This window comes from the organism of the source record quoted next, unplaced genomic scaffold (assembly GCF_019419815.1).
Source record: "Pyrus x bretschneideri cultivar Hongxiangsu unplaced genomic scaffold, Pyrus_bretschneideri_v1 Contig12, whole genome shotgun sequence".
Classification (NCBI taxonomy): domain Eukaryota; kingdom Viridiplantae; phylum Streptophyta; class Magnoliopsida; order Rosales; family Rosaceae; genus Pyrus; species Pyrus x bretschneideri.
Window position 1 is genome coordinate 2,329,829 of NW_025999413.1, and position 12,592 is coordinate 2,342,420.

General features: G+C 38.0%; 2 protein-coding genes across 2 annotated transcripts; both read right to left on the reverse strand.

Moving 5' to 3' along the window:
• Positions 1-1,138: 1,138 nt before the first annotated feature.
• LOC125474352 (beta-glucuronosyltransferase GlcAT14B-like) lies at positions 1,139-4,940 on the reverse strand. The gene is made up of 4 exons (XM_048577911.1): positions 3,837-4,940; positions 3,576-3,651; positions 3,321-3,436; positions 1,139-2,040 (listed from the first exon to the last, which is right to left on the reverse strand). Exons 1-4 carry the CDS (start codon positions 4,414-4,416, stop codon positions 1,526-1,528), a joined length of 1,287 nt encoding a protein of 428 aa, XP_048433868.1. The 5' UTR covers positions 4,417-4,940; the 3' UTR covers positions 1,139-1,525.
• Positions 4,941-8,475: 3,535 nt separating this feature from the next.
• LOC125474353 (pentatricopeptide repeat-containing protein At5g39980, chloroplastic) lies at positions 8,476-10,785 on the reverse strand. Its single transcript, XM_048577912.1, has one exon. It carries the CDS (start codon positions 10,735-10,737, stop codon positions 8,704-8,706), a length of 2,034 nt encoding a protein of 677 aa, XP_048433869.1. The 5' UTR covers positions 10,738-10,785; the 3' UTR covers positions 8,476-8,703.
• Between the last annotated feature and the right edge of the window lie 1,807 nt (positions 10,786-12,592).

The window sequence follows — 12,592 nt, forward strand, 5'->3', positions numbered from 1 at the left end:
CATATATATATTTAATCCATATTCCTCTATAGGTGTTAGTATAGGAGAATTCAATTAGAATTCTCATGGGCTAGGTTTTATAAATTCCTGTTGGCTTAAAATTACTTTTATCCCAAGACAGTTAACTTGTATATATTTGTAATATTATGTCATCAATACCTTTGAGGGAATTACAATTCTACAATAGGGTAGTAAGTAATTACATGAGTCCATCACTTTATGTTTTGCTAGTTGCAGCAAACCCTAATGTTGATGTCAAGTCCCCTTCAACCTTTAACACCATGCACTAGTGTTCTTAATTACTTTCCATCAATGAGAGTGAACCAAATCTTAACAAGAAAAGAGAAATACAAGCTCTTTTAGGAGTTACTAATTTTATTTTCCTTTTAGAGTTAATAATTTCTCAAAGGCACTAAGGTTAGCCCGTGATGAGAGTGGACGTAGTGTAAAGTGATGGGTACGAGTAGCCTAAATTCAAAATCCAAAACTTTTCAATGTAACTGAAAATAAAATCTCTCACAGGCAGCAATGGAGTTTGAAACCTTTTAGTGGACGGTAGGGCTGGTCAATGAGTAGCTATTTAGCTAAATGAATGTCCATTTTTAAGTGTTAAATGTGTGGTCATTGTGGTGATGGGCACCACCATCAACATTGATTTTATTCACATTTTAATGTAAAACTCATTTAATTGCAATACAATACATCATTTGGAGGGATCACACGACGCGACTTGAAGAGTTATTCTACAAAAATACTTACAAAATAATAAAAGTTTAGGTAAAATGAAAAAGAACGAGAGCTTTTCCCCCCGGTGGGAGGAAATTCTTGAGTGTAATCATACGTATATCCGCCATGTGAAATGAGACGAGAAATATTGAGACGGATGTGTTAGAATCTCTCCACGGCAAGGGAACGTCATGGATGGCCTGTGCCCAGGAGGCTCCAAAGCCTAAGGGGTCATGGGCTTCAATTCATAGGCATGACCAAATGAATTATCATCCAACAAACCAATTGATGGCAGTCGAAAAAAATAAAAAAAACCCTAAACGTAACAAGACGAGCAAAACACAGCTTTTTTTTTTTTCTGTTTTTTTGGTTGAAAGAAACAGCTTTAGATCCACAGGTTTGCACAGAATCAGAGACAAGTTTTCTTTAGATTTCCTCTTTTCAAATATACATCTTTCCAGCAGTTCTTATACTCCCGCCATCATTTCAAGAGACATTTTACTGCAGCATACGACATGCCCGGACCATGACAAGTACAGTATCCAAAAATTTTGGAACGATAAAAAATGTAAATGGGATATGGTGGGCTAACCTATAAATCAATGATACATACCATGCCACTATAGCAGGAAGCACTACAGCTCATCGGAAGTGTGTGCATACATTCAGCCATCTCCTCTTCCAACTATATCGAATACCATTTCCCTGATCATGCTGTATTCCATCGTCAATTGTAAACTAACTGAACTGGCGCGGGGAAGCACTTTTACCAGCTTAAACAAGCAGTTTTGAGTTCTTGTCATTTGCACTGTTTTGGTCGGAATTTCTCATTGGACAATAGAGAGCTGATCAAAACCTCGAGCCTTTTTGCTCCAGGGGTAGGCCTGAGGATTGTGGTACTGCCAATATCAGAGCATGGATCGGATCCATTGTCCCTTTTTCCTATGCACCAACCACCAGGAACAAGCATACCAGGACCCTTAAACAATAACTCAGAATCAATTTTGCCAAGCACTGGATCATCTTGGCGAAACTTTCTTGCAAAGGGAGCATTGCTGTTGACCATCCTTTGCATATCTGCAAGGTTAAGGTGGTGAGGATGTTGCTTGGGAGGGTTGTCCCATGTTATAAAATGTAGGTCACTATTCACAGTTGTGTTGCGGAACTCTTGAGCATTACAGATGACAGTGTGAAAGTATCCCTCCGGGGACGATATAAAGTTTGCGTAGTACATGAGAACAGTTCGAGGTAGGTTGTCCCAGCCCCATATGCAGTAATCAACAAAAGGCTTTGAAAGTGCCATCCAAGCAGAACCTATGAGAGAAAGCAAACGTTTGGTTAAATTAAACTTATGGAAACAGGAAATGGTTCTCAATGTAGAGCTTATGGATATTTTCCAGGGATTCTGTAAGGGCAGGTAGCAGTTGGAGAGGAGCAACAGGTGGAGAATTGATGGGAAATTGGAAAATCTCACTGAAAAAAAACCACATTTTTTAACGTCCAAACCCTACAAAGGCCAAGGTCAGGCGAAAAGGAACTATAGGAGTGCTGTGTAAAGAAATTAGCTAGCACCCTAGAGGACCTCTGGACTATATGTTTTTAATGTGCAGAGTACATGAAATCCCAGCGTTGTATAAGAGACAATTTAACAATCACGCAACATGGAATCAGATTATGTAGCTTAATGCTTTGATGTCGTTATTAATCATGGTAATTGATCCCACATTGTGAGAAGAAAAAAAAGCATACTAACTTACTTTTATGCCTAATATAGAATATCGGCGATAAAAACTAGGGTCCAAATGCACATGCAACTATTATGAGTTCACGTTCAGAACACAGAACAAGAGGATATAATCCACACACACATATAAGTTGTTTGGTTCAGCAGCAAAAGACAGCCGTTCGACACACATAGGAATGCATTTGTGAAAATTGTTAAATAAAGGTCATTCCTTAACCGCAACTGTTATTGAGTCATCAATACGATGTTCTGTTTTGTTCCTATTTTTCACTTTAGGGTAAATGAAATTGAACAGATGTCTTCTCATGATACGAAAGATGTTTTAGGAGTCACTTCTTCAAAGAAAACAACCAGAGAGGGCTGAGACATAGAGCCTCATCCACTCGGAGTTGAACTGTAATGTTTCCAAGCAATCCCATGTTGTCAGCAGTGTAGTTTTGCACAAACACCAAAGCTGAACAAAGGTTGCTAATTATTGATTCTAAAGCACTCAACACAAAAAAATATGTTTCAATTGCAAATTCTAATAGCTACAGGACATCCTTTGTTCATCTCATGTTTTCTTGTGACAATTGAATTTTTTCTTCTTTTTTTTTTTTTTTAAAGCAAAGGCTGTTATAAATTTGGCAAAAACCCATTTGTCTTACTGCTTAGCCACATTTTCAATACCAATTTTCAAATCCATAGACTACTAAACAAGTTCATTTGCCGAAAATCGAAACAGAAAAAGGACAGCCATTTCCATTCCTAACAATACATGTATAAATTTATGTACTTTATATATGTTTGGATGTCTACTTTCTAGGTCCCATTTGGTCCTCCTATTTGATTTGTCATCTAAAATTTGTACCTGTAAAAAGTTTGAAAGCTGTTGGCACACTCCTTCGCTGTGTAACCCAAAAAACATCAGCTTTCTTGGTCATATACAACCCCGGATCCACAATTATCGGTTTCGCTCTTTGATACCTATAAACAGGCAGCATTACCAAATCAATCACACAACTTTACTCACTCAGAAAAAGAAACGAAAATAAAAACAGAAACTTTATAAAATAGACAACAAAAAAAACAAAGAGAAGGGGAGGGCGGGGGAAGTTATGCATACTCTTTCCATCCAATGTTGCTCGTATGATCGATGAAATTAAGATCCCGCGGCAAGTATGAGAACGTGTGCAGCAGATCTAATCAACCAAAATAATCAAAATCCAGTGATTAATTATTCAAATTTAACACACAAAAAAAGTCCAAAAAACCCAAATTTTAAACGAAACCAGTCCAAATGTCTTCAAATTTAACACACAAAAAAAGTCCAAAAATCCCAAATTTTAAACGAAACCAGTGCAAAAGTCCCAAATTTTAGACTCACCATCCTGAGTAACAAGTGGGTAATCAGAAGCGCTGAGATTGATGAACCAATCCCAATCGCCGCCCTCCCTCAGCAAAATGGCGGCCGCGTGGAGGGTGTTGGCCACCATAGTCGGGCCCCTGTAAGTGACGAGGTTGGCCTTGCTGATCATCTTCACATTCCCAAACCTGACAAAAACGGGGTGGGTAGAAACGTAATTCTGCAGATCAATCCGCTCCTCGGGCGGCGACTCGAGGTCCAGGTGGACGACGTAGCGGTTGTGCGGGTGGTAGAGGGCCTGGAGGGTCCGCTTCAGCATGTTGCCATCGCCGATGGAGCCGGAGATGAAGTAGGCGAAGCGCGGCGGCGGCGGAAGGGTGGAGACGGGAATCGGGTGGAGCTTGGATTCGATGAAGACGGAGCTGGAGATGGAGAAGGAGCGGTAGAAGGGGAGCAGCGGCGTGCCGTTGGACGACGTCAGGGTGGTGAGGAAGAGGAGGAAGAGGGAGACAACGGAGCCAATCGCCAAGGGGAAGATCCATTTGAGCTCAATTGTTTGGTGGTGCCTCAGATGCGAGTAGTAGCTCTTGAGCTTCTTCATTTTTCAAAATTCACAAACTTCAGGTCCAGAATCCAAAAAAAACAAAAATATCCCACCGACCCAGATTCCAAAACGGGCTAATCCTGCTGGGTTTTCGAGATGAAGGAAGAAAGGTGGGTGCTTGTTAGCATGTGTTTTCTGTTTGGTTCGAAGGAAAGTGAGGGAAAAGGAAAGAAAATGATAGAGAAAATGATCTTTTTGCTGGTGGGTAGAAGGAGGATTTGATTAAAGAAGTGATTAGTTCGTTTAATCAGTGACTAAAGACTTGTTCTTTAATTTGTCTACTGAGCTGGGTTAATGGAGGGGGTTATAGGAAGGATCGTGAAACAGCACAGAAGAAAGGTCTCCGGCGGCTAAGGACGGACTAATTTGTCCAACCGCCGTGACAGGAGGGGCTAAATTCTAAAGGATTGTGACGGGGAAGGACTAGTAGGGTGGACTAAACGCTACAAAATTACAAATTTCAGGATCCATATATATACACATTTTCTTGGTGGATTTGAAAAGGATTTAAATTAGGAAAGAAATCTGAGCCCTCACGAGATTTATGGCTTGTTGGTTAAACGTTATTTGTTTTCAGGTGTTTTTTAAGTTGGAAAATAGTCAAAAAAACGTTGTGCCGTTTTCTATCTTTGAGTTGAACAAAAAACATGGGATTCATTGGGTGAAAAGTGAAAAACAAACTTGGAACAAAATGTGATTCCATTTTTCGGTTTTCTTGTTGTTGTTGTTTTTTTTTTATTTGTTTATAAGTAGGATTTAAATTATTCATGTTTAAAACAAAATAAGATAATTTTCACTAAATTACGCAAAAGATTTCAAATTTAGATGAAAAGAATGTACATTGTTCTAATTAACTAGACAAATTGGAATTTAAATTTAAGAAAATAAAAAATGCACAAGTTACATTCTTATTTTTAATCTTAATATTAACTAGGGATTAATGTTGACCCTAACACAGGGCCTTGTGCAATAAGTTACATTCTTTGCCTGGGTTGTTTTTGATCTTGTGTCGTTGTTATTGGCTGGTTTATTTATTATTTTTAAATAAGTGACGTATACAACAGTAAACTGAAATTAAAATTTCGAGTAAAATGATGAATGTGACCTTCTTTTTGAAGGGAAATATTATTGACACTCCAAAAATCTTATTCTCCACTCTTCATAAGTGTATTTTTATTTCTAAATATATAAAGTTTAGAGTGTAGAATAAGAATTTTGGAGTGCCAATAATAATTCCTTTTTTTAATTATAAAAATGATAAGTTCAAGTTATCAATTGCGTAAGTTGTTGTGTTTAAATTCTATGAATATTTCTGTCTCTTAGGGAAAGTGTCAAACATCGCGTCATATTGGAGGGATTTTTCGGTGTACCCGGCACACCAAAAAAATTTGGTGTACCCTCACTCATAATGGTGAGGGTGCACCAAAAAAATTTGGTGCACCCTCACTTTTTGTACACCAAAAAAATTTTTATGAGTGAGGGTACACCAAAAAAATTTGGTGTACCCGGTACAACTAAAAATTTTCCGTCATATTGAAACCGTTTTGCACATCGACTATGAAGTTTAACTTTTTAATCACAATGCTCACGTCAACAAATTAGCAACTAATCAAACTATAAACAACATTACCGCCAAATAAAATAGTGTATTGGTGGATCAGGTGGATTGATAAAAAATTTAATTAATATTTATTGTTTAATATGCATAAGATATAGTGGATGTTCTTCGTCATTGCAGAATGTATTGTATATAAGAATAAAATAAAAAAAAATTATTCTTTTATTTTCAAGAGAATATTTCATGAGTTCAGTGACCTAACTCTAACAATATTTTGAATTGGGAGATCGAGACTGCAGAATAAAACTCTAAAAAGAGTAAAATTAGTGAATCTTGTTTTTTTTTTTTTTAAAGAATTAACCGGTGATTTCATCGCGTCAATTCATATTTTTGGGAACTGAGAAGACTCACAGAAAATACAGGCCTAAAATTTATTCTCAATTACTGAGCCATCCCGTAGTGATTAAAAATAGTGAATTTTTAGACATTTTTTTAAGCCAAAATAATTAACAAAGAAGATCATGTAGAAATAGTCAAATTTTGTATTTTTTTTTTTTTATGAACTTTCTTTTTCTTCTTTTGAATAACCAGAACGAAAAGTGAAAAGGACCCTTTCCAATGTAATAATGAATTTTTGAAGCACTTAGCATGTTGATTGCGAATTTGATATGTCACGACTTGACTTGGTGGTAACATCCAACTAGGACGTTAAGGTGACAATATTAAAAGCCTATCACATGCCGTTATATGTTTTAACTTATTAACACGGCATCGTGTTATTAATTTAAGAAACCGTCACATTAAGTATTCTTTAATAGGTTTATGTGAGTTAATTCTCATATATAGCCTGATTCTTAAGTTAGATTCCTATAACATTTTTTTTTTTTTATAGTGTGAGTTTAATAGTAGTAAGACGCATAATTCGTAACAATAACTCACAAAACTCATATATTACACTCAATAATTGAACTCACTCGTATTAGACTCGATTTTTCCGATGAACTATGTCTGTGTGAGTTTATTTGATTCCAATTACACGACTCAAGGTCAAATATTTTGACCAAATGCCAAAGAATTTAGCATCACACAGACAGTTGCCTGTAAATTCTTCTCCAATTCGGGACCCACTGAAGCCTCAACTACCAACTAAACTTACGAATTAATATGGCCCCCCAACGTTCTCAAAAATCCCAAATAAGTTAAAAGAGGTGTGAAAAACTAGTTGCATCATTTGTGGAAAGCAGGTTATCGTCCACCATGAATGGCTAGGAATATATAACCTCTTTAATACTAAGACTTCTTGGTTTATTCATTTACATCTTCTTTAGACAGTGACATGCTCACAAGAGGGGAAAAATCACCATCACTTCATATCATTCGTCCCGTAAGACCAAACTCAATCATGGACTAAATGTTATTTTTTAGGTTTTATTCCCCCTCCTCCTCCAAATCTAACCCAATTCATGCTAAATATGTGGGCTAAAAACTAAAAGCCAAACAAAAACCAAATTCCCCCCAGAATTTAGCCCAGAAAATAATGTGGGCACCACTAGCGGGGCCCCACCCACATGAACATATCTCCCAGGATTTATTGAAGGAAGTTTTAACGAAAAGCCCACGGTGCTGTTCACTTTAACGAAAAACCATATTTTTATACTAAAAAGTCAATCCTGATACTATTCACTTTATCCTTTATTTTGTCCTTATCAGTAAAACTAAAAGTTTTCAAGCCATTTTCATTAGTTTTCCTTTTATTGAATCTAACGGCTGAAATCGAATATTATCAAATCTAACGGTAAAAAAAAGATCTAACGGCCCAAATTTAAATCTAATGGCTAAAATACTATGATAGTGTACATAATTTGTATTTTAAAAAATTACTTTAAAAGAAAAAATTAGCCTAAATTTAATTTTTAATAATCTCAAACTAAAAAATTTAGACCAGAAAAGTTAGAGCAAAAAAGTTGTTTATGGGCTAAAAATTTCAAGTTTTAATCCAAAGGTTAGAGATGGTCTAATGGACTAATATATCGCAGTTGTATGCTAAAATCTCCCCAACTGGAGGGTCGGAAAGAGGCTTGGTCCTATCCAGCAATGCAACAGAAAATGGTACGAAAAAAAGATAAAGGTGTCAATGCGTTTGGTATAATGCACGTTTGAACATGTATGCTGGAAAACCCTAAATATAGAACAAGGTATCTCTTCCAAGTTACATTACTTGCAACAAAAGTATAAGCTCAGAAGCTTTTAACGATGTCGAATCTGGAAAAAAAGGGGAAACAAAGGGCGACAAGTCAGTAGAAGGAAAGAATTGAGATCGTAGGTATTTTTTCAAACGATGGTCGCTTACCAACCTCGAAATACAAGTACAATATGTAACGGGACTGCAGACAAAACTCTTTCTCTTTAAACATGGAGTAGTAGAAGCTGTAAACAGGACACTTCAACTTGCTTTTTCAGCGCTGTTGAAAATCCGCAATCTATAAGAACAAAAGGACTGGTTTAATGGTTCCTTCACATAAAAATTGGCGAAAACCGACTTACAATTCTGCATTTGTGTACAGATCGAGCATTTCAGGTCCAAAATTTGGATACTGGTAGTTCCATTGTGTTGCGGCCTATACACATGGTCACGCGGTACAATATCTACAGAATAACCGGCAGAACAACGTATTCAACAGTAACAGGGTAAATTTTTAACACATGCTATGGACTTCTAAGAAGGGTCAAGACGTCATAATTCGCCTTTCATTCATCTTGTTCATGATCCGGGATGCATCGTTAAGTCTATTTGATCTTTCGTAGATGCTGGCAACAACGAGATGTAACTCCTTCTTGTTGATGTTGGGATCAGAGATCAGCCTCTCAAATAGTGACTCTACCATCTTAAAATCTTTTCTTGCACCGTAAAGACTGAGCATCTGGAAGTGAACTTCGTCGGAGAAAACACACCCTTCTTCCTGCATCTCACTGTATACAGCATCTGCCTTCTCAAATTCCCGTAACTTTCCATAAGCATTGAGAACTAGATCAATCACATTGGAAGCAGGAAAGTATCCTGCCACTCTCATCTTTTCAAACACCTCAATGCAGTTCGCGTACTTCCGGTTTCTTGAAAAAAGATCAATCATGCAACCAAAGACCGATATATCCTTCACCTCCCCAGCCTCAAAAGCTTGACGGAAAACCCATGTAGCCTCTTCTATGCGACCGGCTCTAGCAAGAATCGTAATTGCAGTCTCCCTAGGGATATTGTCTGGGCGCTTGAGCTCATGAAGTAAACGCTTAGCATGAGCAACCAAGCCTACTCTCTCATAAGCCACAATCATGGTCTGATAAAGAACCTGATCAATCTCAACCCCAGAGCTCCTCAGCTTTTGAAACAGCATTGCTGCCCGATCCAGTTTCCCAGCCTTACCCCATATAGATATAATCGTTGAGTATGTAATTGCATTTGGCTGAACCCCTCTCTGCTGCATTTCTTGCACAAGATTCGTAGCTTTTTCGTGTTCAAGTGACTTCCCATAAATCTTGATCATCGTATTGTATGTGACAACGTTCTGCTCAATATCCATTCTCTGCATCAATCGAAAAAGATGGATGGCTTCCCCGAAAAGCTCAGCATCGCCATAAACCCTCAAAAGAGTATTGTAACTAACAACATTGGGTTCAAGTCCCATTTTCCTCATGCCCCAAAACAACCTGTCAGCTTCCTTAACCATATCGAGCTGCCCGTAAACATCAATCATAACATTGCACGTCGTGAGATCAAGCGGACACTTAACCTCGTTCATCTCAGAGAACACAGACAACGCCTCAACAAACTTTTGGTTCTCAATGTACATGCTCAAAAGCGTCGAATAACTAACTGTATCTGGCAAAACACCAACCGCCCTCATCTCCTTAATAAGGAGCCGAGCTTCCCTAAACAACCTAGCTTTCCCAAACACATTGATCATCGAATTGTAAGCCACAAGGTCCGGCATAATCCCCGACCTCTTCAACCTCGAAAAAATCGAAATTGCCTTGGAATAATCACACAACTTACGCGAAAGCTCAATCAAGTTGCTGTACAGAACAAGATCGCCGGGCACACGGTCCTGCTCCATCTTCTGGAGCCAAGAGAGCGCCGAATCAAACATACCCGCCTTCCCGAAAGAAGTAATCAGCGTCGAATAAGTGTACCTATCAGGTGCCAGCGCTCGCTGGCGCATTTCGTCGAACAGTCCGTGTGCAATCTCCCACTGCTTGGCGCGAAGCACGTTTCGTATCACAACATTGTAAGCGAACACGGAGGGAGTGTACAGAGCTTCCTCGTTAATCCAATCGAGGATAGCGAGTGACCGCTGCCAATCAGACTCCCGCGAGAGCAGCGAAACCATGAACCGAATCGACAGCTGCCGGCCTTTGTAGGCCGACATTAGAGAGTACAGTTCCAGCTCGTTCTGGGTCTGTCCGATTGATGACAAGAGCTCGTCCATGTCGACGCTGTGGTCCAAATGCGACGGACCTTGCTGGTTTCTGGGGCGGCGGTTCTGGTGCGACGGCGTGGAGGAGGGAGACGGCGCCGTTTTGAGCTGCGGGGTTCTCCTCCAGACATTTCTGGTTGGCGAAGAAGATGAGAATCCAATGGGTCGGAAACAGGTTCTGGGTTTTGGTTCGCGGTGGTTGAAGGTGAAGGGTACCGCGGTGTAATTATGGGATTTGTTGGGGGTTAAAACTGGAATAGAGAAGGAAGAAGACGCTGTGCCGAGTTGCATGATCTAAACGACGACCGTTAGTTTCTGGAGTGTTTTTGAAAAAATGAGCAAGGATGTTGTAAAATTGAATGATTTGCTTGCATCAGGATAAGCTCGAACAACCAAAAATACCCTTCTCTGTTTGTCGTCGAGTGGGGTAGAACCGACTTTGTATATTTTTCGTATTCACATATTTCCCCTCTTCGAAGGTAATTACCAATTGAGAAGGAACTTGGTTTTATTGAAGTAGTGTGCAATCAGAATCTGCTACATTTTTTGTCACTTTTTTGACCTTTTACACATTTTTATTAATTTTTCTATATTGATTATTTTTAATTTATTCAATCTAACGGTTAAAAATTAAGGCAGAGAAGTGTAAACGATAAAAATGACCGTGTGGATAGCACCATCTTTTTTTTATTAGTATTTATTAATGATATTTCACATTGAATTATTTTTAACTATAATTAAAGAGATATAAACTTCACTTGACATGAGAGAGCATATCAACTTTTGCCAATATAAATATTAATTATGTTGATGCACAAAATTGGATTGACTTTGGAAGTGTCAAGGTGTGACATTCACAAGATTGCTTTGGTCACCAAGCGTAGATACTATGTAAGAGATAGAGATAGGAAAGCGAATACTAGCTGTACGTGGTACACCTAAAGTTGGGCAATGTTTTCTGATTAATGATGTACAGTTTACATGATACAAATGTTCCATAATCATCATTAGTGAGTTATAATAATGAATTAAGTAAAATAATGTTATTAGGGGATGAACTGTAGGAAAATGATCATCTTTTATCGTTGAGGAGAGTTTACTGCTTTCGTTTGTGGTCGACGCGGGACTCAATGATCTTTATTCGGGTGTCCATATATGTCACGTTGTCATTGGTATTTTGATTGTAGATGAACTCGTGTGTTTCGGCAAGGGTGCCTCAGCATGAACTCTTTAGTAACTCTTCGAAAGTATAAGGTTGACAGGTATTTGATAGTTTCGGGGTTGATGAAATATGACACAAACAAATTAATTCCAACACAAATAATTTCACACACGTTTTTAAGCTTGTACCTTACACATAGTTCGTGTAAGGTCAATTATATCACATTTGCCAATCGTTCTCATCCAAACACATTTGTCAAGTTCTGTTGATTTTTTGTACGAAACCAGTTAAATTTACCCTCGTCTGTGCCATAAACTCGAGCTGGCCTGTTGTACAAAAGATTCATGGAAGTTTTTAGATGCCCTGAAATTGGAATAATCTGCAGAAGTTAGCAAATCGATTGACTTTAGTCGACAATCTCAAACTTATAAGCAAAGAACGTGGCAAGTTGACTATTTGAACGAACTCATCAACCATATATTAATATATGCCTTAAAAGGAAAAAAAATACAAAACCAAACTAAACCAAATCAAACCAAATCGCAAGTGCGGTTTTGTTTTTGTTATGTCTGTCCTTTCTCTGGCCCGAAAACAGACCAAAAAAGGCGGATTGGAAGGATGAGGTGGAAGGTTTGGCCTTCAGTAGGTGGAGGACACTTGTGCAAAAGTCAACAGGATCCTCTTCTGATCTTTAGATCTGTAAATTATGTCTATTCATCGTATTGTGCTGTTAGTTTTTATCAGGTATTGTTTGTATTTAATTTTAAATAAAAATATTTAAAATAATTTATAACTACGCGATGTACGATGAATAAATATAATTTATGAATCCTTGAGATCCTTACAAAGAGAATCCTACAAAAATCCGGATTTGTGCAAAAGTACACTTCAGCAGGTGGAAGATAGGTCAAAAAATACATATTAAATTAAACGTGTTTTAACGGGTACATGTTAAAAATACAAAAAATTAGTTTGCCACCTTTA